The 27,799-nt window shown below is 38.3% G+C and overlaps 1 protein-coding gene across 2 annotated transcripts; it reads left to right on the top strand.

Annotated features, from left to right (window-relative positions):
• Positions 1-28: 28 nt before the first annotated feature.
• scml2 (Scm polycomb group protein like 2) lies at positions 29-26,404 on the top strand. Of its 2 annotated transcripts, none has more exons than XM_041040754.1 (14): positions 29-101; positions 4,411-4,499; positions 4,794-4,862; positions 5,506-5,576; positions 6,175-6,409; positions 6,738-6,826; positions 7,120-7,363; positions 19,052-19,368; positions 19,706-19,835; positions 20,016-20,222; positions 21,220-21,393; positions 23,150-23,365; positions 23,966-24,117; positions 24,343-26,404. In XM_041040754.1, the coding sequence occupies exons 2-14, from the start codon at positions 4,478-4,480 to the stop codon at positions 24,466-24,468; spliced, it is 2,052 nt and encodes a 683-aa protein (XP_040896688.1). In that variant the 5' UTR covers positions 29-101; positions 4,411-4,477; the 3' UTR covers positions 24,469-26,404. The 2 variants fall into 2 exon arrangements, with proteins under 2 accessions (XP_040896688.1, XP_040896681.1); XM_041040747.1 differs by having other exon boundaries at positions 23,963-24,117.
• Positions 26,405-27,799: the final 1,395 nt, after the last annotated feature.

Here is a 27,799-nt window from a genome sequence, read left to right as displayed (position 1 = left end):
ACAGCACTGCGTGGTGGACATGCGCGGAGCTGCAGCGAACATGGCGGCTTGCATCTGATGAGAAAGTGAGGAATCTCCCATCAAAATACCCTGTTCAAACGGTTGGTACGGCTCATGTCTCTTTATTACTCTCTTGTGCTGCAAAAGACGGCTTTCTCGCTCGTTTGTTTTCCGGGCTGCACTCAAAGGCGGCCAGCTTTTCCTGCTGTTTGTCCGCGCAGTGATAGATGGCAGAGCGTGTTTATACTGTATTCCGTCCAGACGGAGAGCTTGGTGCGTACAGTAGCTACATTGAACTCTGCAGATTTCCCTGTGCTTTCTGTTTACGGGATTCCTGCAGAGGATTACACTGCAACTCGGAAAACGTTTGGCACGATCCGTGCAGCCTCGTAGTATCGCCCGTCGTTGTATTGTAACGTTAGCAGTGTTTCGCCTGTATAATGAGCACTGTCCCGCCCACAAAATGTGACCATAACCCGATTGAAAATGCGTCACAGACTTTTCTTCACATTTAATTTCATCTTCTGCTTTTCCCAGTCTCTCTTCTCCCAGTCTAGAGTCTACAAATGAAACAGAAATAAATAAAATGCTCCTCACTGATCAGCCATACGCCGCTGCCCGATTCCACAGAGGTTTCGCGTAACGCGTCTCAAATGTTGGTATCAAGAAAACAGTTGTGGTGAAAAATATTGATGAAAGAATACCACAAGTTACCATCCTGGAGGTGACGCCCTGCAGCGGCTCACACCCCTCAGCCTCTCTCAGCAGCAGTAATGCGATCCTTTCACTCTCCTGTAACCAAACTATCCTGCCTGACAGAGGAAACAGCAGGCGAGGCAGAGGACATAGTTTCCAACATGGATTTGCAGGTTGATCTCACCATGGTCAGATTTAAAAAAAAAAAAAAAAAAAAAAGGATCATTTCCCCCTTTAGTCTAACAGAAGGATGTGCTGCTGTGTAAACCTACATAAACTCACTTAAAAAAGTCTGTATGATTTGAATTCATTGCAACATCTAACAGAAATGTTTAGTTGATTGATCAGTCTAACTATTGTGACTACTGATTATCATATATTAAGTTCTTTATCAAGTGAAAATGCCAAACATTTGGTGGCTCAGGCTTCTAAAATGTGTGAATTTGTCTTTTTCTCAGTTTTCTAAAACTGAGAAAATAATTGATTATTGTTTTATCACTTTTCAAGCAACAGTGTCAAATATTATCTAGTTCCATGTTCTCAGTTGTGAGGATTAGCTTTGAGCTGCAACTAACGAGCATTTTCAGTTACTGATTGATCCGCCAGTTAGTTTCTATATTAATAGATTGTTTTTGTCTATAAAATGTCTTTACAACAGTGACATATTGAATACAGTTCAAAATCCAAAGATATTCATTTTACAGTCAGATAAGACAAGAAGCAGATCCTCACACTGGACAGACAGCAACCAGCACACACTGAAAGCTGGCATTTTGGGTTGAAAAGTGACTCGAATAGTTGTACTTTATTTTTCAGTTGCAGCAGATGAACTAATCAGTGAATCAACTATTTGTTTCAAAAGCTTTAGATTTGCTTTGATGGGGATTTTTCACCATTTTTTTGACATTTTATTAACCAAACGATGAATCAGTTATTAAAGAAAATTATAATCATACTAACTGGTGATGAAAATAATAATTAGTTTCCGCTCTTATCTAAGTTTGAAGAGGCAGAAACCAATTAACAGCTTTCTTTTGGTAAGATAACTGACATTTATTTTTTCTGATTGCTGCCATCTGATCTAAAAACAAAGTAAACTTTATTTTGGGTGGTGTTGATATTTTAATAATGCCTTTGATTCCTTACCACAAATGTAGGTCAAAATAATCCTTTGTGAAGTTAAGGCCCTTTTTCTCTCTTTTTTTTCTATTTAGTTGTACAAGAATATCCACTAAAGTTGTGTAAGCTCATGTTTTGCAACTATTCTGCATGATGGAAACATCATTATTTCATTGCAAATGAAGATATGTTAATTGTTGCAAACATTTAAAAGAAACTATGCATATATAGTCATTTAGTAACGATTAGTTGATTTATTGAACGCCGATAATTTTGATAATCACTGATCATCTAAGTTATTTGTGGAACCAAAGTACCCAAAATACTGCTTCTTAAATGTGAGGATTTGTTTCTTTTCTCTGTTTTATTTTATTGTAAATTGAGTATTTTTAGATTTTTGAACTGATGGTTGGACAAGTTAAGCAATTTGAAGTCATCACCTGTGGCTCTGAGAACTTGAGTTGGGGATTTTTAAGAAATTTCTGACATTTTATGGACTTGATTAATTAACTAATTGTAAAAGAAACTTTATACTGTGTGAAGTAACAGAAGGAAGTAACAGTATTTGAGTGGGCATCAAATATCAGAAAAGTAAAATGCTTCATAATGCAGGCTAAATACATACACTAGATTATTGTTTTTATTTTTATAACCAAAATATCTTTGTGTAAAGTATAAAGTTAAAAAAAACAAAACAACTATTACTAACACTTTGACAGCTCCTGTCGTCAAACAAAAGTTACAACCCCTCTTTAAACCAGGTCTCGGGTCATTTCTCAGATCCTCTCACTGCTCACGTTTGTGACCATTACACTAATCCCAGATCACTGGCTGCCTTAGTGCAAATGGAGGTTGTAAAAGTTAAGTGCTTCCTGGTGCACCGGCGGTTTTGTCTGACCCTCTTGAGTGAGGCAGACAGATCAGTGCAAACACTGAACCATTCTGAAGCTGAGCGAGGAGCAGAGCTGGAATCCTTTTCATGTCAGCCAGCAGATGTCCCACATCCACACGTCTTAATGGCTTTTTATGGCAGCTTGGAATCTTTATGGCTTCTTGTGACTCAATGGGATTCGCTGCAGAGACAGAGGGGTCTTCAGAGGGAGGGACAGCCACAATACATTGCAGATGCTAAAAATTTTAATCCAAAGGAAAGCAGACATTGCCTGTCCTCTGGAGCGATTTTAACCTTTGAATTTCTGGATTTAATTCGGAATGTGTCGCTTTTTTCGATGCTGTGCTACGTCGGATTGTATTTCTTCTTCATTTTGAGCTATCACCATGGACAGACTTTGTAGGCAGTGGGACTATGCTGAGAGTTTTTGTAAACCTGATCTGGATTTTTGGGACAGATTTTCAGCATAAACAGTGTGGTAACAATTTCATTTTATAAATTTTTCTTGCAGTGCAGCAGGAGTAAATGTTAGTCGTGAAGCAAAGCAGTTAACTCAAACATTTTGGCCAGTGGAGTTTGTATGGACGACTATATGTGTAGACTGTCATTTGTTTATTTCAAAGTCCCCATATATCAGCTTGAGCACACATGTGGTTAGTGTATAATTATTAATTATGTGCGGTTGATAGGATTAGATAGCATCCTCTATAACTCTATTTTTTGATGTTTCAGTAAATTATACAATACTATCTGTTTATATCCAAACTGTGAGTAACAAATTAGATGTCATAGGATTATGGTAATGCAATCAGAAAAATGTTAAGGACTATTAATATTCCTATATGTAAATAGTACTATACATGTGGCAGTGAAACAGAATGAAACTTGAAGCAAAAACACTGCAGCAAAACAGCATTTTAGTGTGATATTAGTGTTTTTAAATGTAAGATTGGCTTTGATTGTGAGATTATTAATGTGTCTTAAAGAAATGGAACGTTATTGTTTTTCTTACTGTCAAGAAATCTCATGAAAAGACCAAAACCACAATATGTTAGTCCGTCTCTCATTACTTTCCTTTCCTGAAGCCTGTTCATTCCTACTGCAGACAAAAGTCGTTAAAAATAAATATACAGCTTATTTTTTTTAAGCAGATATTTAAAGTAATTTTCCAAAACAGCTTGGGACTGTAGCTTTTAGCAGACGTTGGGTTTGTTGATAAGAAAAATATCATCAACTTGGAAAAAAAAAAACAAAACAAAAAAACAATACAATAGGATTGAAAAAAAGGCAAGGTGAGTTTATTTGTATTGCACCTTTCAACAACAAGGCAAAGTGCTTTACCTAAGACATAAAAAACATTAACACAACATATTAAAGAACCACAAAATGATCCATTTAAAGAGGATGTAAAAGAGTAAAATAGGTGATAGAAATCATGAGATTTAGACACACTAAACAGGAGAATAAAACTTGCAGTGCAGTCATAGTGCAGGGCAAGATATGAATAAAAAGGTCCCAAATTTAATTTAGTAAAAGGCAGTGCTCTGAAATATCACATGAACCCCTTCAAAAATGTTCCGTATCGTGAAATGATCACCTTCCCGACATGTTTAGCCACGTTTTACATTCGAGTGGGTCTGTGCATTCAGGTGTTTTTTTGATTATTCTGGCTAATGTTTTTGGACTGTACCTCTCTTCTGCAGTGTTTGTGTAGGTAACAGTCTGTCTGACGTCACCTTCTCTGCAGCAGCACGTTTAACTTTGATCATCATGGGCCGAACACCACACAGAGGTAGGCCTTCGCCATGCTGTTTTTCTGGTTGTCCTGTTGGACTTAGACTGGTTCTCAAACAGGCCACCAATTTCATCACAAAACAAACTCACAAAATGATCACAATGCTCACTGAAGTCTACTACCGCATAATTTTTTGGTGTTTTTGGTGTTTGGTATGCACAACATTTATTTTCCTTTTACTCAGAACTGTTGCAGTCGCAGGTTTTATGCCTCACTCTCACAGAAATTATAGTGTGTGTATCAGAAGCTCCTAAAGTCTGATGAGCGGTTCAATCACCGGTTTGATTTCAGATCAAAAAGAGGAGAAGAAGGAGAGACGAAGCAGCATCACAGCAGGCTCTGCCCTCGACAAATCTAATGGTTGGCTCTTCTGTTCTCTGACTTATTCCTCTTCATTGCTGATCGTTTCATTAATGGTCTAATATAAAACTTTTTCAATTAATAGCATTTGATTCAGCCAGCTCTGTTCCAGGGCATATATTAACAGTGATCAGTTACCTGTTCTGTGTTTTTTCAGTTAATCCTGGGGTGGGTTAACAAAAGCACTCAAAAGTTACATATTAAGCTCACCTACAAACTCTATTACAAACATTTATTGTCATGTTTCTTATTAACCTTTATAAACTCTGTAGGTTTAGCAACTATAGCATAAACAATCATGAAATTGGTATTTTACACTCAGACAGTTTATTTAGGACTGCTATATGTATGAGTTACTTAAATAAGACTTAGTTTTGTGAAATGCTGAAAATTTGGTGATTGACTTGTGGCTAAAATGTGTTAAAATGTCTTTATGTATGATATTTTTTAAGCACTACATTCATTTTTTTCCTCCTAAAAATATTTTCTGAACTCTTCCCTCATTTCTTGGTTCAATTAATTGTAGTACATTTTAGTACTTGTAGTATTTGTAGTACTGTTGTCACTACTGTGCTTTCTGTCCCACTTTGCTATTACAGCCTTTCAGTAATCTGGAGTTAGTTTCTGTTGTTTTTGTTGCTAGAACCATTCAGTTGGGAAGATTATCTGAGAGAAACATCCTCCATTGCAGCATCGCCTTCTTGCTTCAAACAGGTAGCTAATCATCAACATGCATTTTCAAGGTCCCATAACATTTATTACCCTTGTATTGTTTCCTTAGATGTATTTTCAGTATTGGTACATTCAGTCTTCCATGGCTCAGGACAAGCATGTTCATTCTGATGTCGTGTAAAAAGGGGTTGCTTGGTTGAAGGTGTTGTTTAAAGGATAAGTCTGATGATATTCTGTGATTGTCAGCAAAGATCAGCCAACAACAACAACACATGGATACTTCTATCAAGTGTTGTCTGTGCAGCCAAAGTCTGACATATCTTATTCCTCTGTGCCACAGAGCTACGTTATTGTCCAATTTGAAGTCCCAGTGTGCATAGTACTGTAACCTGTCAGTTCTGTCGAACGTGCAAAACAGTGAAGTGATCCGACACGGTGAAGATCAAGTCCTGTGTGATGTGTTTACTATGTTGTCTCTAATTGAACTACTCAAGTGAAATCACAATTTAACAATGTCTCCTTTAATATTTGATCATACTGGTATGTATGTAGAGAAATATTTAATGAGTCTCAATCACATGTGTCCGCATAATACAAACTGCGTGACAGCGACTGAAGGTCTCTTTGTGTCCCTCTGCAGTCCAGAGTCCCCCCCTCCAACGACTTCAAAGCAGGTATGAAACTTGAGGCACGGGACCCTCGCAACTCTAACTCAGTGTGCATTGCAACGGTGATGGGCATGATGGGTACTCGGCTACGCCTGCGTCTGGATGGTAGCGACAACACCAACGACTTCTGGCGGCTGGTTGACTCGTTAGACATCCAGCCAATAGGAACCTGCGAGAGGAACGGAGACATGCTTCAGCCACCGCTGGGTGAGTGTCGGTCAAACAGTACTGCCCACATTTAGAAATGTATATGTTTTCATGTGACTTTTTTAGTTTAAAGTTTGTGAAGTATTTGAATAATTACAGTTCTCAAGCAAATATCTTAATCAGTAAATATGACAAATGTATACACACGTGAATGAATTTAATATTTATCTGAAAAATGTATAATTGTTCTGTTAAAAGGCGTAAAAAGTGGAATATCTTTATGTTAATCCAATATTAACATACAGAAGTCAGGCTCATTTATTTGCTTCATTGCCCACAGGGGCCTGGTACCTCAGTATAAATGGTATTGTTTTGACGTTATATGCAGGTTTCAGGATGAACGCCTCCTCATGGCCCATGTTCCTCCTGCGGACGCTGAGTGGAGCAGAAATGGCCCCTGCCTCTGCTTTTAAGAAGGTAACGATGACTGAAGGATGAAGGAAAGGCCTATACTGATATATATTTTTGTATCAGAGCTGCCAAAACTTTGCTCTGATGGTTATCATTTTTAAAATTTAACATTCTGATGTCACAAAGAGTGAGGAATTACTGGGTTGATTAAAAATAATATTTTGGCCATTATAGTCATAGTATGAAATGTTCATATTCATGGTTTACTTTCATCTTTTGCAGAGCTGTTTGACTAAATCAGAGATGCTGTGAATGTACAGTATGTATTTGCTTCTTTATATTTGTACTTGTGGGTTTAGGAACCAGCCAGCCCTGCTAAAAACTACTTCCAGCCTGGTATGAAGCTGGAGGCGGTGGACAGGAAGAACCCCTACCTGATTTGCCCTGCCACAGTGGGAGAGGTCAGAGGTCAGGAGATTTTCGTCATGTTTGATGGTTGGCGAGGCGCCTTTGACTACTGGTGTCCCTTTGACTCGAGAGACATCTTCCCGGTCGGCTGGTGTACCCTGACGAAGCACAGCTTACAGCCACCAGGAAACTTCTGTAAGTGCTCTTTTGATTGTTATTTTTTTCTTGTCGTTCTTCGTGTGGAAGGTGCAGCTTGTTTTTGACAGAAAACTCGTGGAAATTGTGAGTTTCACATGCTGTGAGCAATTTTGTGTCTCAAGAACAATAGATGATGTAACTGGTGCTGATAACACAGGTTTCCACTATAAAGTTGATAGTATCATTACATTTTGAATCATGCAAAAATATGATATAAATAGGAACTGATTTTCTTCTAGACATAAATCCATACTGTTTTAAGATGTAATATTTCCATCCATAAGAATAGCACTTATGTGTTATGTGAAGTTCAAATTAATAGTCTGATTTAATTAGCTGAATTAATTATGTTTAATATACCATAATGATTTGAAAAGTATACATTATCTTCCTAACAATCAGAAGGTGCTCATTTGGGCCAATAGTAAGCTACTTTATTGTTCTTGTTTTGCATGTAGACTGATGTTGTGTCATTGGTATCGAAAGGACCTTATCCAGTTTTACCACTAGAGAGCAGCACAAGCATAAATTCTGACGTGTCTGCGTCATCGTTGAGTTGTGGTAACTGACTTTAGAGTGGAACAAAGTCTGAGGAGCAAAAAAAATCATCTCTATTGTTCTGTGCTCTCACCTCTCCTTATCCAGCCTTGATAATGGGGGTCATATTTCTCCTCAGCTGTGAGGAGCAGTGGGAGGCAGACTTGAGCTGCATTGAAGACAGAGAGGCCTTGTTCAGAGCGTCTTGAATTCAGAGAACTTTGTTGTGTCTAGATTTCACTGAGATGAGTTGCAGTTTGCGCTTTGCACCAGAATGTGTCTCAGATGCTGTTGATTAGAGCAGCTGCTCTGCCTGCACTTTATTTATTTATTTATTTTTGCATTTAAATATGTTTTCAAAGTTGAGTTGAGTTGTTTTTTTTTATTTATTTGTACAAGTAAAAAAAAAAAGAAAGACATAATACTTAGAAATTGTGGTAGTGAGATTTCAAAAAACCCAAGGAGATCTCACCAAAATAGAGAAATTTAAAAAAACAGGTACATCTAAAACTTAAACTTAACTTAAAGTTTGTGTAACACAAGGTTTGTGTTTCACTGTGGTGATATTTATTCCATGGCTGTGTATGGACAAAGAGTTGTTTTATATCTTGGAAGATTTAAAATGATGTGCACGGCTGGTTTGAATTACCAGATTTAGTGGAAAAAAATCTATAAAATGATTGAGATACAAAATCAGGCTGATGCACATACGTTATTTTACACGTGTAAAATATACATTTATATTGGAATATTCAAAGAACATTCAGTTTGCAGGTGGAGTGTTCAGTCTGGCTACTAAATGTTACAAGTCTGACAAATCTTTTTTTTAGACTTATATTTTGCCTTATCTTAGTAAGCTTGGTGGAATAAGTAGCGGCCCAAACAATACTGCAATATATTAACAAACAGTTAATAAACCTTTTCAAGGAACCAAACTACTTAATTTACTGGTAATACCAATTGATTTAGTTAAGTTACTGCAAAGATGAATATGAAATGAATTAAGTTAAGAGGTAAAACATGATGCTCTGTCTCTCACGGTCTCATCATCAAGAAATCTTGCTGATAAGATCTGAGAGATGAAGATTTCCAAAGAAAAGACAAGAATTACATTTACAATAACTTTTACGTTTAGCAGGAAATATCAGGAAGTTAGATTTATTAACATTTTTTTCAAAAATGTTTGTTAAATGAGCTATTTAGAAGTTCTGTTCAGAATTTGTCTCTGAAATAAGTGTGGAAAAATGTTTGTCATAGAAATTGGTATCATTGGCAAAAAGTAACAGGGACATAGATGAAGATGAAAAGTTGCTCATTATGCAGAATAGCGCAGTGTCATAGTATTATGTTACTGGATATTTATGCAGCATTTTATTGTTGTAGCTGGGGCTAATTTTAATTGTTTCATACCTATGTGTGGTTTTGATCTGTAAATGTGCATCTTGTTGGATAAACTGATCTGCTTTTATATGTACATGTGAATTTGAATGAATAATGTTAGATATTTTTGTAGTCTTACAGAATGAAAAAAATTGCTTAATTTATTTTTACGTGCATAAAATGCTCAGCAGTTATTAAGTAATCATGAAGTAGTTGACAAAGGTAGGCTACAGTGTTAGTGTCAATTCTTTTATTCTTATTGTAAGATAAATATTCAAACATAGTACCATTGTGTGACATCAGACATTAATTACTTAGCAGTTAATTATCTTTTAGATAATTATGTGCTAGTTATTTCAGTGAGTAGAAAGCAGTGGAAGTAGATACAGAATTTGCTTTTTAAACAATGTTTGTTCTATTGTCGAGGTTCTTAAAAAGTTAGAAGAAATAAGGAATAACCAAATCAGTTTGGGAATGTCGAGGCTTGAATATCATTTGCACGTTCTATATGTGTTTTTTCCACGGCTCTGTGTTAAGTTGGCTCACTTTGCTGGTGGGGTTGTGACCTGCAGCTTTGACCTCCACATTGAATCTGCGGAGTTTCTTGAAGAGATGCCAGATTTTAGATTCTTTCTCTCATGTATTGGTGCTGCTTTACATAACCACATAAAGCAACTTGGCAGTTGGAGCAAAACAACAACCATTGATTTTTCCTCAAAGATGCTGATTTAGTCTAGTGTTCCTCGTAATGTGCATCATCTAATACAACTAATGCATCGAAAGGTTTTTTTTTTCTTTCCGAAGCAATTAAATATCTAAGACATGACCTATTGTCATAACGTGTTTTTGATCATTTAGCTTATATGAATCGAAATAATTTTGTTTTTCACATATTGTGTACATATATATACAACCTTATAAAAACCTCAGATTCTTGTCACCTTAAAAATGCTTCCTTAAGTAATTGTTCACAATTTTGAATAATTCACATGCACATATAAGTCTCTTAAACAAAATGATAATTTTCAAAAATTCTGTCTTGTTTAGGTTGTCTGTTTCATCATTCTATAAGTACCAACATCAATCATAGTTTTTTTTTAATCTTAACAGCTTCTGGGGAAAATGTCTGTTTTGAGATCTTCTTTAAAGATGAGTTATATTTGCCTGTGTAGTTGGATTCTTACAACATTAAAAATTAGCAACATTTTATTTGCTGGTTGCTTTGCAGAAAATGGTTGTTCTTTGACCAAGTTTGTCAAAAGTGGATATTAATTCTCTTTTATTTTGTTAATCCTGGTTTAATTTGGAAAATCCCACTGAGGTTGGAAAACCTTTGCAAGGCAGACCTGTCTAAGACAGTGGCATAAAAAGTTTCAAACAAAGCAACAGAAAATCAGGCTGTGACTAAAACAATGATAAGAGCAGATACCAGATATTTAAATTAGGTAAGAAAATGCGCGAGTGGAATTTCCCACAGAGGTGGTAAAAAAGTAAAACACCATAAATCACACACTGCACTGTCACAGACTGAAGATGTGCTGCTGTCATCCTAAATAACACCATTACAGCTATAAACTTTCAGTTTACTTATTTCCATTTTTAAAAAAATTATATTTATGTTAAATGTATTTGCTTGATTGGAGATACAAATACTTTTTTTTTAACTACTGTAACTCATTTGCAGGAGATTCATCTGCTTTTGTTTTTGTGACGTTTGGCAAGAGATTCAGATATCGGCTTTTTAAATGCTTTTGAAATAACTGATTTGAAACTGATTTGAAAATATACAATTATTATTATTATTATTATTATATAATATAACATAAGTGCAAATTTGTCTGAGACCTCTTCACATAAACACACTGTGCCACTTCCCTCTGTGTGTTTTTATATCCTCCTAATTTTTCCAGAGACACCATATGGGACCCCCGAACCTCACTCAAACAAAACATTCCCTGTATGTGTCTGCGGAAATTAGAGCTTTAGTTGATATTGTTAAAGTGTGCAGGCAGAACTGAACTATTAATTATCAATCAGGATGTAATTATATGGTAATTACGTTCAGCGGTTACAGGAGTATGTCGCTATGTGGTTTTCTCTAATGCTGAAGCTTAATGTTCAAGGTTCAGCTGTTTACTTTCTTTGGTAGATACTTAGACACTTGCCATCAATGAAAATCACTTTGACAAATGACTCATCCTCATGGTTGCTTTTACTTTACATCAACTCCCATCCGGCGATTTCCTCCCCTTCACTCTGTAGTTGGTCAGGGAACATGCAGCTTTAAATAACCCAGACCAACAACCTTGATTAATTGAAGGTGTGTGCACGTGTGAGTATTTGTTTGGGTTTTCTCCTCTTAGTTGATGGATGACAGCAGTTACATGTCTGTCGGAGAATGTTCGTCCTCAGGCATGAGGCAGTCAAGTTTACAGCCATCCAGTGTTTATATATTAATACAGCTGAAAGACATTAATGTTCATATGTATTTCCGTACATGGCCAACAAAACAGTAATCCTAATGTGAGTGAGAGGAGCTGCTATGATGTGAAGTCCTCATATCTGCTTCTAAGCTCACCTTGGGTTTCACAGAAATGTTTTAGATAGGTCTGTAGCATCAGGCCAAATTTTGTTCTTAGTGTAATGATAGTTGGAAAGTTTCATAACAATAAGGACTGACTTATTTGTATAAGACTAAACAGTTAGCGACCCTACCACCAGGCTTACTCTGAACTTCATGTCACTTCAACTCACATCAGAGTTGTTGTTGCTGTAAGTCTCTGACTTGTAAATAGTGTTCACCTCAACATGCGTGGTGCAATTAAGACTAGGAAACTCTGAGTTTTCTGAAGGCGCTGATATATCTCACTTGATATATCATGAACCGAAGATCGTTGTTCAGTGTAATTAACATTGTATTTAATGGAAATTTTGTTATTTTGAAATATACAGAAGTGAGGAGGTGGTTGGTTGCCTCATGTGGAAACTATCCTGAGCCTGACAGACGAGTAAGCAGACGTACTGAGTCCCACCAAGATAAAAAGCCACAGCAGCTCGGCTCTGCTACAGGTCTGCCCTAAACTGAGATTTCATAATACTGGGCGTTTTTTTGGATCACTACACTCTGATAAATTTTCCCACTAAAACGTCCTTGTTGAATTTTTCCAGAATACAAACATTTTCTGCTGGCGTGAACAGAGCTGAATGCTTTGATGTGGTTACTCAGTCAGTCATGTTTTTTTTGTGAAAAACGTCTTCAATTACCCAGAATCTGTGGCAGTTTTAGTACCACTTAAGATAGTCCAGAACTAGAACAACTGTCTGAAGTCTGACTCTAAGCTGCAGTTAAAGTCTGTTGTTATGAAACCAGCTTCAGGTCTGTGCTTGCAGATTTACCCTGTGTGTGAGCGCAGTTTGGAGAGAAAAGAAAAAAACTGGAAGAAGGGATAATGTAAATTACCAGACAGCAATGTTTGTATGCGTGTAAGTGAATAAGTAGAGCTTGGTTGAGGTGTTAATGAGCTGATAATTAGCTGTTCATGTGAGAAAAGGAGCGAGAGACTCTGTAATTACTACTGCATTTAAAATTTCTAATTAGCTTTCATCAAAATTGTCCTGTTGTGACCCTGCTACACATTTTTGTTAGAAGCTACAGAAGATGCCAAGATTTGTTATCTAATTATTTTCCCTTTTTTTACAGTAAGTGTAAGAATCATAATGTAAAATACTTTTTTATTATTGTTTTTTATATTTTTATTTCAATGTGATATGTCTTCCTTAAATTGGATCAAAATGCAGGATAATGCTTTTTGAATAATGCATGAAGATTACAGCACGTCTCTGTTAGCAGACACAGACACAGGTTGTTTTTGTCTACTGAAGGCAAAATAATTCTATTTTTTGTCAGCTTATATTCTGTATTTGCACAAAAATTACCTTGTAGACATATATGTAATTTTTTCGATGTTAGATTAATGTAGACAGAAACAAGGTAAGGTTAGTAATACATTTTGACATAATTTAAGGTATTAGTACCAAAGATACTAAAAATTATATCAGTGCCTTCTTTTCTAAAATATCAAGTGTTTAAATCTATTGCTTTAGCTGTAGCCTTCTCGAGCTTCTTTTATTTCAGCATCATAGCTCGTCTTTGAGATTTAGCCGAGATTTATAGACAAAACAAATAAAATTTTTGTGGGGGTCCTGACCAGAATAGATGTAAAAATGTTAAATAATTATACATCCATAAACTATATCTCTCCACTGGCAGCACCATGCTGCACACGTTCACGTTAAGAGTTTATCTGCAACGTTGGCGCTCCTGTTTGTCCGTTTAGAGGCAGATTAAGATGTCTTTGGCTGCAGGGACTTTTCCCATGCAGGCTTCCTCTGACTGCTCTGCTCCACATTGTTCCAGAGCCGGGGTGATATCCGACTATGCCACTGTTTCCTGACGCTGGACCTGGCCATCTTTCATCAGGGAATGTCTGAATAGGCTAGGGTTACACTGAGGGGGACCTCCTTCTGGGCCTTGAGAGAGAGAGAGAGAGAGAGAGAGAGAGAGAGAGAGAGAGAGAGAGAGAGAGAGAGAGAGAGAGTGTGTGTGTGTGTGTGTGTGTGTGTTGAGAGAAAGCTTGCTTATGTGTGCACCAACTCCAGGAGTTTGCCCCTTTTCACCCGATTCAATCAGGACTCTTCTGATCCAGTTTAACCTTTTACCCCCCCACCCCTCTTCCCATCCCCCATCCACTCTTGGAGCCCCACCGTTAACCCCTCTCCCTCCTTCAACTCTCCCTCCCCCAGAGGCTTGCTGAGAAGCAGGTGACTGATGTAGACTGTCGATATGCCCTACAGATAACATGAATAAAGGGCTCAATTCCCCCCTCCCTCCCCAGCACCCACCACACCCACTCACTCTTCCTTCCCTCCCTTACTCTGCCCCTCCCCAGCCTCTATGCAAATCTAAACACACACACACACACACACGGACCCTCCTCCTCCTCCTGCTCATTCATTGGGAGGGAAGCTTTGCGTGCTTCAGCCAGCAGCAGAAGCAGCGGCAGCAGCGTGGGCTTTGTTGTGGACTACTGCCGGGAGAAAAGAGAAGGAAGAGACAGCAGCAGATATAGAGAGACAGAAAATAGACAATGAAGTATAGAAGAGGAGAGTATTTTAAAGAAAGTTAGGAAGGGAAAAAAACGTAGACAGAAAGGGAACCAAATCAACACCGGCTGGAAGAGAAAGAGTTGTTTCAAAGAGAGAACCAGGAAGCAACTGTACTGAGTGACTAGTATTGTTACGGACATTACTATCACTACCGTTGCCTCCACTGCTACTATTACTGCTACTACAACAAAAAGCAACAACGGCAGCAGTGAAGTTCTGCTTTTTTGGTTGGGACTTCCTGGTGAGTTTGATATGTTTACAGAGTTGTACTTTTTGATAAATGCAACAAAAAAACTTATTGTAAGGCTCACAGGTTATATTACCTGCATTGTGTTTTAAAGAATATTTTATGATTAAGTCTACCAGATGTAGTATACTGAAATGAAGCCCAGGCATGTTTATATAATGACATGTTTAATGAGTATGTATTTTTTGTGGAAGTATCTGTGTTCCTTTTTCACGAATGAGAGATTCCTTAAAATGAACCTAATTGACATCAATGAATACTGCACACATTCAAATTAATTCAAAGATTTCAATTCAGGAAGTAGTAGCAGTAGTAGTCTTAACAATTATTGCTAGTTGAGATTTGATCATTCTGACCCTGAACAGCTAAGGTTTTCTTTTTTTTTCTAAACTGTCAATTTTGCCTTAATTTTATTGTCTTGGTAAAACCTAAAAAAAAAGGGAAGTGAAGGATAAACCTGCTGTTCGGATGAAAGTTGTGTATCATCTTACAAGTGCAGCAGCCTTCTTGTTGGGTGTAAATGATAAAAGAGCTGGTGTTTCACACTGTTTTCTTTGTCTTTTGGAATCACTTGCGTTCATCCGGTTTTATTGTAAGAGACTAGTGGCCATTTCTAGTCAGACAGACTCAAAGTTTGGAGATTTAACAGTGTTGTTGGCTTTAATTAAGGTCGAAGGTGCATGTGTTTTTGATCATGTGTTTTTTTGGTGCGTAAAGCTTCAGGAATTACTCTGCGAAAGGCTCAGGAAAGGATTAGTGGATATCAAATGTTTTCAGTGCATTGATTTTATACACCTTTTATTACAAGTTGTATGATGAGTTCAAAGGTGAACAGGCACACACGTCTCAGTAGAATAAGTGTGATTTTATTTTTTGATAAGTATTTTAAACCTTGAAAATTTGCACAGAAGAACATTGTTGTTGTGGTTGTACTTTGTGGCCTGAAGCTATTTAAGTTACTTCCCCTGCTCTGCTATGTGTGTGGAGTCACACACACCTGAATCTGCAGTTAACAAGTTTCTTACTGCAACAAATTCACTCAAAAGAACATCCTGTGTGTGCATGCGTGCTTGGTAGAATGGACTGTTTCCACTGAAGGTGCTCGGCATGTTGGGGTGTGTGGGTGGTGGGGGCGGTGGGGGGGGTGTAATTAGATGAGAGGCAACTCTGTGGTGCCCCTCCCCCCACCCCCCCAGACAGCAGACACACTTCTCAACGACCCCGTTCTCATGTGCACAGAACACAGACACACACTCAAATCTCACATACACCCACATGCACGTTTCCTCGGGCTGTGGCTTACACAGGTCAGCGGGTCGACTTGGAATTATATAGTCATGATCACTACCATATGTCTTTGTTTTGTTGCACCATATGCATGCTAAGAACAATTTTTTTTTCTTTAGAACTAATTATTAATTTTTGGTTTGTAGTTTAACTGAATGTTATACACGTTTACCTTAATGGTGTTGCATGTTTTAGTCAATTTACTACAAATCAGATTTTACATAAAATCTAACCATTGTCCAGACCACATTGCTGTGTTTTGGTAATTAGCTGTTATTCATTTTTTGAGCAAAAACACCAGACTTCTACTGGTTGCTGCTTTTCTGTGTTTTGTAAGATTTTAAATTGACTTATTTTGGATTTGGGCTGCTGGTTAAAAAAAGTGATTTGAAAAGGTAATTTTGTGTTCTGTGGAATTGTGATAAGCATTTTTCTTAAATTTTATTGGCCTAACAGTTAATTGAGAAAGTAATAGGTGGAATCATTGATAATGATGATATTAGTTATTTTCAGCACTAATATAAGACATTTTAAAATGGTCAACAAAAATATAAAATATACATGATTTGTAGTTGCAGGGTACTAAAATTTCTGTGAAATGTACCTGGTTTGGTCAGTAACCCTTTTACAAGCAGCTTCACATCTGTGGCTCAATCATTAAGACTATGCAGCCAAACATTGTTCAGACCCACTGGGTTTTAATTTAAATTCATGTGAAGAAAGTTTCCATGGATACCAAATATGTCAGGGTGCATTTTGGGGAAATAGTGTAAAAAATTATGATTTTCTTTTTCTTTTTTTTTTTTTTGAATATTTCCATTTGATGAAATGAACCAGCCATAAGACACACAGTGTTCTGATTTTGAAAATTTCACTCAGTGTAAACATCATAAAGGTTCAATGACGAGTCTCAACTAGCTAATAGAGAATATAGGTGATATTGTCAGTGTGGAATTAAATTGCTTTATACCCGGTTTTCTTTGAAAGTTTAAGTTAAAACGCACAGGTGATTAGACTTTTTTTAAATAAATGTGTTGATCAACTAATATATGGCAGAGTGTGACACTAATCAGGAGTGTAGATATGTACATGTTGCTTTGGTGGCTGTCACATAATGTGAATGGATTAGATTTTCTTTTTCACAACAGGGAAAGATCAAAGAAAGCCCCAGACTCAAATTTCCTACGGTGAATTAAAACTCACTGATACTGATTGGTACCCTGCAAACAGTTTTTGATCTGCTTTGTAGGGCTTATGGCTTCTAGCTCAGTGTGAATAAGCGTGCCACTGTGCATGCAGGTTGGTGTCGCTGTCCTATGTGAGCATGCTTTGTGTGACCGCTCCTGGTGAGCAAATGAACTCTCACCCTCTGAAACAAAACACTGCTCCATTCTACGCCCACTTTCACTCATTTCCCAATTAAGCAGCTTTCAGGGTGCCCCGGCTGGCCCTCAGAGAATACTGTAAACCTTCCATAGTTGCTCTATATCGCCTCAGTGAAGGGGGCTCTAATGAAAGCCCCAGCCCCTTGAGAGTTTCCACATGCACTCTCAGGCCCCTGCTCCCACCAAGCAATACTCTTGTATTGAAATAGGAGATGTTTATCTTCTTCTTTTCCGCGCTTTGTTTCTCTCTCATTTTTGCTCTCTGTCTTTCACACTCAGGCATAAATACAGAAGCAGGGTGGTGGTGCCACAGTTTTGTGATTTTTTTTTTCCTTCCTAAGAATGAGTATTTCCTTTTTTTACGCTTCTATGTCGCTTGCCTCACTTAAGAATCATATTTATTTCCTGATCAACACAGTGTCCTTAAGTAGGTTGTTATATAGTTTTTCTGGTATTTCTGGGGACATTTTCTTTTCTTTTATTTGGATAATGAACAGAAGTAGGGAACGAGGGGAGCAAGAGGACGGATGATGTGCAGCAAAGGTTTCTGGGTAGACTTTAATATGAGACACTGTATTTACTAACCCATAAGTTACTAGTAGGTCCCAGGTTTTTAGCATTGGTGTAATGTATACAGTCTGTCAGATATACCAGGCTGATATTATCAACTGTTTCTAGCTTATCACAGATACAGCATCTGTAAAAAGTATCTCAACTATATTTTATTGTATTCATAGTTATTCATATTCTAATAAAGCAGAGGTCTTCAACAGGGGGTCCGTGACCCCTTGGGGGTCTGCGGAGGTACTGCAGGGGGGTCGTGAAATTTTTGGTTGATTAGACAATTTTTTTATCTATTTTTATTTTTTTCCCCCATTTTTTCCCACAAATTTAAATGTCTTTAAAAACACCTTAACATAAATTAACATGAACATATTTGAGCGGTGGGTCCCTGCTCCATCTCTCCATCAGTTTTAGGGTCCTTGGCCTGAAAAACGTTGAAGACCCCTGTAGTAAAGTTTAATGATTGAAATTTACGGTTATAATTGCTTTCATTGTTTTTTCCCCAGTCACAGCATGTCTTTTGGTAACCAAATTCAAAAATCCATATGAAATTTATTATGTTATGGTAAATATAATATAACATATTTCAAATATAAATATATTCAAAAGGGAGTATTTGCTGAAATACTGTTGCCAGATTTTTTAATTTCCCATTGGTATCGGCCCCAAGAATCCAGTATTTAGTGCTGTTCATGGGAAAGAGTACTATTTCACATCACTACTATCACTGTTTTAGTTGTGTTGCTGGAAGCAGAAGGTTTGATGAATCGTCTAGCAGGCAGGTCTCTGGGGGCATATGACTTTTGACTCTGATTTCAGTGTAGGGAGGGGCTCAATACAAAGGACCTGCCAATCTCAAAATCAAAAACAAATCTCCTCTGCAGGACCACTCAGTTTTCCATTTTTCTTTTGTCTGTTGTCTTTGTTCCCAAATTACTTCCATCAGTTTTTGCAAAGCTGGACCTCAAATATGGTCCTTAAAGTGTGGTGAAATCTGACATACATTATGACATTTTGTACTGTAGAATTAGAATTTATTTACTTTAAAATATGTATCACATATATGTACCGTATGTATGTGTTTACCCCTTCTGTCTTAATTTCCTGTTTTTTTCCCAGTTACCCTCCCTGGCGCACTCCTCGCCCCTGTTTCTTCCACCTCAGCCTCCCTCACTACACGTCGCTCTTCTTCCAACTCATCCTCCTCCATGCAGACTTCGTATCGACTGCCCAACCCCTTGCCGCCTCTCCCCGTTCGCAAGGGTGTCCGAGGTCGCCGTCCCAAATCCCAGACTATTGCTTTGTTGAAGGCAGCTGCCGAGGCCGCGGCGGCAGCAGCAGTTAATGGAGCATCACAGAGCCCTGCCAGAATCAGCTCTGAGGCTCAAGTGGCTCCCAGACCACACAAGAAGAGAGGGCCCAAACCAAGGAACAAGGTGAGATGTCACAAGAGTTGTAATCTGTTATGCTGCGGGGGCCAGTGACCCTGCCATTTTATGATTTATGTATATTGGCAGAAGTGATTTTTATTAAGTGGAGACAGTGTCAGAGGTGGACTATTTGAGGAAAGAAGGAATTTTTGTGGATGTTTATGCGTGATAAAAATGTACTGAGGAGAACAGCAATGCTTTACAAGCTGTTGTAGGGTCCTGCTGTGCAGATCTCGTGTAGCTGTGAAAGAGTTAAGGCACACCTTTTAATAAATCATTAACTAACAGCCTTTTTAGGTTACAGAGAGTTAATGAGATTTGGTTTGTTTGTTTTTTCCTCCAGAAGAAGCCTCGGGTGGTACAATCCCTGGGGTCATCATCAGTTACAGCTCCGCCTCCAGAGACCAGACTGAGCTCCGGTCATGTCTCAGTGGATAACAACCACAGTAACAGCTCAAATGTAGTTTGCACAGGTAAACTACACTCTTGTATGTGCACTCATGTATTTTAGGTATGTCGCAGAAACTCAGTGGTCATGAATTCTAGCTGATTCAGCAGTTATCTAAAATGTTATGTCATTGTTTTGAAAAGGATAAGAAAGTCTGGTTTTCTTTGTTCTTTTCTGATGTTTCCTTTTCCTTGTGACATCCCAGTTTGTGTCTATGTGAACAAGCACGGGGACTATGGCCCGCATCTTGATCGAAAACTAGTGCAGCAACTCCCGGATCACTTTGGTCCAGCTCCAGTCAATGCTGTTCTTCAGCAAGCTGTACAGGCCTGCGTGGACTGTACGTACCAGCCGTCTGTGCTGCTGCCCTTCCTACAGAGCCAGTCCCACACAGGAGGAGAGGTCATCCGAGGTAAATGCAGTAAACACCACAGGATATTATCTTTGAAAGAAACTTAGCAAACAGAATTGCATCTTCAAATTGCTTGTTTTTTTTCAACTGAGTGCAAAAAAGGAAAACGGTGACATTTTGGTAAATATTTTAACAGCTAGCCTCGCTATGTTCATCGAAAACAAAAAACATTTACCTGCAACCCTAAAGCTCACTAACATGCTATATCCTATTTCTCATTTAGACTGAAGTTAAAATGTAAAAATGACAGTTATGGACTACTGCTCTGCTGGTTTCCTGGCAACTGGTTCCACTCAAGAAATTGTCTGAATTGTGAATGACACTTCAGCTTTTCAGCTAAGTTAGTCAACTGCTGGTAGTAGCTTCATATTTGCCATACTGACATGAGAGTCAATTTTCTCATCTAGCTCAGGGAAAGTAACTGAATAAATGTATTTCCCAAAATGTTGAACTATTCCTTTAAAAGTCACTTCTTGACTGGTAGTGATGGATAAATTTTAATGTACTCCTTACGGAATATAACCTGGATAGGCAATCAGCCAGTTGAAATTGGTTTAAACGCACACTCATGGGTCTTGAGTGTGTGTGTGTGTGTGTGCGTGTGAGAAAGAGAAGACGAATAAAAGACAGTGCCTGTGGCAGCAGCTGATGTGAGCACTGTTTCTGTAATCAGAAGTGACATGTGCGTCTAACCTGGTTTGGGATTCTGGGATTGGGTGTCCCTTGGGGGGCCAGATTGGAAAGGCTCTGGGTGAGGTTGGGTGGGGAGGGAGGTTTTAATTTGTGGATTTGTGCAGGCTTGGCTTGGGTGGAAGGGTGTAATGCAGTGTGGGATGGGGTGAAAAATGTGTGTGTGTGTGTGTGCCTATAATGGGAGGGTGCTAATGCTAAACCATCTGCTGTTTTTCTTTAGCTGTGAATGCATGCAGACTGTGTGTGCGGGTGTGTGTACATACAGCACACAGACTAATAGCTGTTTCTGTTCTGTCCCCCTCAGTGAGGTCAGAACATGGTATCCGCTATGTGAAGCTGCCCTCCGCCTCCAGTGCATCCTCTGTGCTGCGATTCCTGGAGAACATGTGCCAACATCTGGAGAGTGACAGTCTTTTCAGCTCACAGCCATTCAGCCCCTACAACAACAACACACGCTTCTACAACAAGACCAAGTCAGGTTAAGATGACAAATGTGTGGATAGAGTAACTGTGAATGGAGGAAGTGGAAGACGTAACATATTAAAAAAACGGAAGTTTACAGGTTGTAGCTTTATGCATCCTCTTTGTTTTTTGTCTTTTGTTTTATTTGTGTTGTTTTCTATGTCAGAATTGCAACTCTGAGGACACTGGATGTACACAGTTTGCCATAGCATAGTTTGTTCTTTTTCTCACTATAATAGGAAAAAAGCTTTAGACCGCTTCATATCAGCAATAACATCATTAAACAAATAAGGTTACCTCTTGGCTTCAAAGTCAAAACATGGAAGACGAGTGAAAGAAAATCTCAGGCTGTGATGTGTGGCTCAAAACTCATGATGGAATGGGAGACATGACGACGAATATTAGAAAGAAAAAACAACTCACCATTGCCTTTGTGCTATACTGACAGCAGTGTTGTCTTCCTCTATCTTTTTTATATTGGTGTCCTTTTGAACATATTACATTAGGGTATTGATCAAAGCCACAAACAGCGATGACAGAAAAATGTAATTCCCACACCAAACTGGTCGAGTCAAGAAGATGCCATCTCTGAGTCTGTTTGGAAACCCAGCCGTTGCTTTGCTTCTTTCCATCTTGTTATTGTTGGATTGGAAGGGTTACTCTTGTTTTGCTCTGCCATTTGTCACTTTCTTTTTCGGCCTGCTGACCCGACATGTTTGTGGCATTATGTTTGGAGGTATTATGTTTTCAGATTGTCTGTCCGTAAGGCTGTCCCATTCTTGCGAGCACAATATCTCAGGAACTCCTTGAGTGAAATTTCATTCTTTAAAACGTCCTGTTTAGACTCAAAGATGAACTGGTCAGAATTTAAGGTTCAAAGGTCAAGGTCACAAAACTTGGCTTTGGTCATAACTCGAGAATTCATACCCTAATTATGATAAAATACATTTAATATCTTTTTATTAAATTCAGAGAATTCAAAGTCTTCACTACATATATGAATCTGGACAGACAGTGATGCAAACTGCAACTTGACAGGGGTGGTGGCATTTAAGGTGGTAATCCTAGTTATGTTTTGTGGTTGCTGACATACTCTAAAATGACTCACTGCCACCACCCACTGCTACGGGCTGTATCGCTGGTGTCTGCTTTTACTTTGAAATTTTTGTTCACACCTTATTGCTTGGGTACACACATGACTCACCCCATCATTTTAGAAAAAGAAAGATTTAGCGGCCAAACAAAAATAACTGTGGGTTTGGTACACTCCTTTTATAGCTTGGAAATCTAGCTTTTGTTTTTCATGAGAAAGAATTTACCTTTCGTAGAGTTTAAAGTTGCATAACTTCACCGTAAGGCAGTTCGATAGAAAGCACAACCTCTGCTCCACTAGCCTTTCAGGTTTCTCTTTTTAATTTAACAACCACAGCTCTCATGATGTTTTGATGCCAAATACAGAATTTGTTGGAAATCTTTTGCAGAAGTAGACTGATAGAAAATCATTTTACAGTTTCTCATGAACTACTGTTTATCACTGCCATTTTCTGTTGTGCAATCGTATGGCGGGTGTATGTTCTAAGTGATTTATCCCTGATGCTTTTTACCTCCATCATTCAAGAGCTGAGAAATTTCGGATTGAGTAAATCATCTTCTTCCTTCATCAGCCAGTCACTTTATCACTGTTTGTATTGTTCAGTACAGTGCAGCAGTTTTCCTGTTTTTTGTTCGCGTTCACAAAGTCTTTATCTTTCTCTCACCCTTTCATGAACCAGAACCACCGTCACACACTGAGAACGGCCTCCCCAATGACGATTCCACAAAGGATCCTGCTCCCAGCACCCGCTCCATTCACACTGCATCAGACTACAGAGCAACAAAGAAGGAGCGGCCATATTACCCTGGACACACACAGACACCGCCACCACTACGACGTGTCAGCTCTAACCCGGCTGAACTTGGCCCAATGTGTACACACAGACGAGTGGAGGGTAGGATTAAACACATGCACATGCACACACTTACCAGGGCAAAGGGAGCTGTGTGGTTGGGGGTGAGTCACATGGCCATGCACAGTACAGTTCATGTATTACAGGGCCAAATTTACAAAGAAGTCAGCTTTGGTTAACCAAGCTGCTGGTGTGAACACAGGTAGAAAATAATGACCAGTAATTCTGACTTGAAGACTGATAAAATGCCAAGTAACTGCATGGCAATGCATGTCTTTGTATTCATTCATGGCAGCGTTGTACAACTCTGGAAGGGTCATCACGACAGCAGCGAGTAAACCTCCAAACCTCAAAATGCAACAATTCTTTATGGTAAATGAAATTGATCATCTGCGTATGTGATTGTCCAATGAGATAGCATTTTTGTTGCAGTGAAACCAGGGGCCCCTCGCTGTGTAACCACATTTCCCCCTTTCACATGAATGAAAAGGGCTGCAGTTTTTCACAGAAATGGTGTGAACACAGCCCAGATTTCAAAGACAATGCTGGCCCAAGGCTTCACTAATGTCTGATATTTCCTAAATGCATTAGGTATTAGTTTGATTTGAGTTTCATCTCTCTTGCCCTCACAATCTGCAGCAGCTAGCTCAACAACAGGTCCAGACTATGTGAAACAGGACAAGGAAGGTTCAGGGAACGATGCCTCCTCCTGGTCAGTCGACGATGTCATACGGTTTGTCCAAGAGGCTGATCCCCAAACTCTGGGCCCACACATCGAACTGTTCAGGAAACATGTGAGTATTTTGTTTTCAGTGTATGAATTTTCTTCTTTGTCCTGTTTAATGCTCAACAGACAGCAAGACTAAACTGGTTTTCACTCACTGTGCTGTATCATGCAGACAAGGCAAGTCAGACTGTAATTGCCACCATTCAACACCTCAATGAAGTCATTGTCATTTTGATCGAAATGCTGTAAGAGGAAGTGTTTATGACGTGCCCCCTGGCTCCTCTCCCTGCAGGAGATTGATGGCAAGGCTCTGATGCTGCTGCGCAGTGATGTCATTATGAAGTACATGGGACTGAAGCTGGGACCAGCGCTCAAACTCTGTCATCACATCGAGAAGCTGAAACAGACCAAACAATAGAGGATAAAGACACTCTTTTCTCACTGGCAACCAAACACACACAATACTACAGGGATGTAGTGCAGTGTAAATCGACCTTAACCAGGGTCGTAGCCACAACTGAGGACACTGAGCTCATGTCCTCTGTTCTTTTTGTGAATTTGGGGATTTTAGCGACCTGCAGGGAGTTAAAAACGTACACATGGTGGGTATTTTAGGAGCTGCTTTGACTGCTTAGAGGTCAACAAATAAATAAATAAAGATCCGGGGAAATAAAACGTACAGAAAGTACGGAAAGAAACAGTGAAATTAAAAAATTGAAATGGGAAAACTCCAAGTGATTACTATAGCCCTGAGCTGAACATTTTTTAGTTATCAGAGCACAGTTTGCTTTCACAGTTAAACAGATACACATAACATTAATTCATAATTTCCATACTTGTAACTAGTATCAGATATCTGAGTATAATCATGAGATTTTTCCATATTAGTGTTTTTTTGCCTTATTATGAACTGGAGGCCATAATTTATCTATTAAATTACCTCTACATTGTCACTTTCACATACAGACACATGCACAGATATGTTGTAGGTTTTGCAGCTATGTCTCCTCAGATGTCTGGCTGTAGAAGTATTATTTTCCCTGGTCAGAATTTCAGGATGGATGCTCTGCACTCAAGATTGGGAAAGTTAGTTCAGGTACTGGCAGTGACCATCTCACTGCATCATTTCCAACAATCCTATGAAAGTTTCTGAATGATTGTGTCTGTTGCAGGCCGTCACATTTAGTTTATGCAAGCCAGTGATTGTATGCAGTCATTATTACTAACAGGTACTGAGCAGCAGAAATGCTCTGTGATGTGAATAAGGAGTGTGGAAGGGTTTCATTTCAAAATGTTGGAGAAGACGTCTTGTTCCCTGAAGTCACTCAATGCACAAATGGTTTCTGTCCTTAAACAATTCAGCTGTTACTGACAAAGATCATGAATTAACTTTGGCAGAGTGGGCACCACGTTTATTTAAATAGTGGATAGCCTGTTTTACTTTAGAGGAAAACCTTTGTGTGTCTGAAGCGCAGGCCGTAGATGTAGAAAATCAGTTACTGATTTTTTTTTCTCTTTTATTTGTGTCGGGTTCATGTGCTGGAAGACATTCAAGCTGGACGGTTTCAGCTTGAGCACTGACGTGGCTACATGATTGTATTATGCTTTGACAGTCTCACACACAAACACACACACACAAGACATACACATACAATGACTGGAATACTGTAAGTGTTTTGATATTAGAGTAAAGGCAAGGTCATTAACTGTTAAGTTTGAGTGCTGTACAGAGAGTTAAAGTGCTCCTGAAAGAGTAAATGATGGAGAAACTGTTTTGTATAAAGTCAAGCCAAAAGGTTGTTTTTTGATATCATTTTGTACTGTAACAAAGTGTATCAACCTGTATCAAGCGTAAAATGTAATCAAATTTTTTTCTGCCTGAAATAGTTTCTGTGTGCACCATCAAATAACTACTTACAGGACGATGTTGTGTCTGAGTAATTATTCACGTCTCAAAGTATTTATCTGTTTTTGATGGCAGAAATACTAATTTTCTGAACATTTCAGAACCATTTTCAAACCAAATCATGTCTGTTGTAGCTGCATTTCACACTGTTGCTCTCCTGTAGTGGTAACAAGTTAATACTTGAAACCATCTTGCTTTAATGTGAAACTCAGGTTTTAGTAGGGGTTGTTTCTTAGAATATGTTTTACATCATTAGCATTTTGTGTTCATTACTACAACATAGAGGGAATGCACAATAATCGATTATGTATATTTTTATGCCTTGTCATCTATCGATCCGCAGCATTTCATGTGTGTATATATATATATATATCCAACTTTTTACTGTAAGTTCAACAAAAAATGTTTGTTAAATATGTTTGATATGCATTCACACAATTAAACATTTGTTTACATCATCTTAGTGTTTGAGACATAAGCAAAAGGCCAATATGGTTTCTACTACAAGATATTTAATAGCATGGTCCAGTGGTTCCAAACCTTTTTTATTTGTGACCCTGTAAAACGAAGGAATGTCAACTTGTAACCATATGTTCACAAGTTACAACCAAATTGACCAAATAGTTTACTTATTGTTGTTTTATTCTTAGAGGCCAAAAGAGGATAAAATTTCCAGTAATTCATGAGAAAAAAAGCTAAATTTAGAATGAACTCTGAAAAAATAATAGAATTGTGTGTAGCATTAAAGGATTTTTCTGCTCATCTTGTGACCCCTCAGTAGTTTCTTGTGACCCCTTTGGGGTTCCTAGCCTCAGGGTGTGAACCACTGGCTTAGTCATTTGAATTGAATCCTGCAGTGAAAACATAACTGGGGTACAAGGAAAGAAAACAAAGATACGATGGGTACAAGTGGGTACAAATACAATAATATAATGCAAAAAAAGAAAGAAAGAAAACACCAAGAGTGCCAGCAGAACTTAATGACTTTTTAGTTTTGGTGGATTGTACGCGTGCATGCGTGTGTGTGTCAGTCTTGGGGCGGGGGTAATGGGGGTAGGGGGTCAAAGGATCATAGATGTCTTATTCAAGGAAAGTGACAGTCCAAAAGGAAGCATTGTTCAAAAGATCAGCCAGTTCAAATGCTCACCAGCAGCACTCAGGATAAATGGTCTCATTATGACTCCCCTTGCAGATTCTTCAGGGATTTTGTTTCTCGACTTCGTGAAGCAAGCTACAATCCCAACATGGTACTCCTTGTCATACACTCTATTACCCCACCACATACTCAATATTTATGTGATAAAGTTAAATAAATATTACGTGTATCTTTGAGGAAACAGGGCCAGCTCCTTGATATGAGGCTCTGGTCCAGCCTGGACGGCAAACCACTTAAAATGGAATTACTGCATTTTATTCTGAAATATTTGTGGACTAAATCCTAGTGATTATCTTTAGGTGAGATGTTAGACTTACGTTTTGGCTTGGAAATGGAATGGAAATCTTCAAGTAAAGTACCCCAAAATTGTGCTTAAGAAAAGTACTTAAAAATGTATTTAGTTACTTCACATATTATATTATTAATAATAATATATTGTTGTTATTATTATTATTATTATTATTATTATTATTATTATTATTATTATTATTATCTAATAAATTCGAGAGCTTTATGACAATCTGCCAACTATAGGAACTAATGTCATTAGTGGTAGCAGCCGAGTTAGTCAAGAGGGGGCACCAGTTTCTTTTCTTTCTTTCTCCCCCCCCCCCCCCCCCTTTATTTATTTTCAAGTTTTGGTCAGTGTTACCAAAGTGTGAAATTTTCAGCCCATTTTTGACGACT

The sequence above is a fragment of the Toxotes jaculatrix genome, chromosome 1 (assembly GCF_017976425.1).
Source record: "Toxotes jaculatrix isolate fToxJac2 chromosome 1, fToxJac2.pri, whole genome shotgun sequence".
Classification (NCBI taxonomy): Eukaryota; Metazoa; Chordata; class Actinopteri; family Toxotidae; genus Toxotes; species Toxotes jaculatrix.
This window is presented reverse-complemented; position numbering and strand designations above follow the sequence as displayed.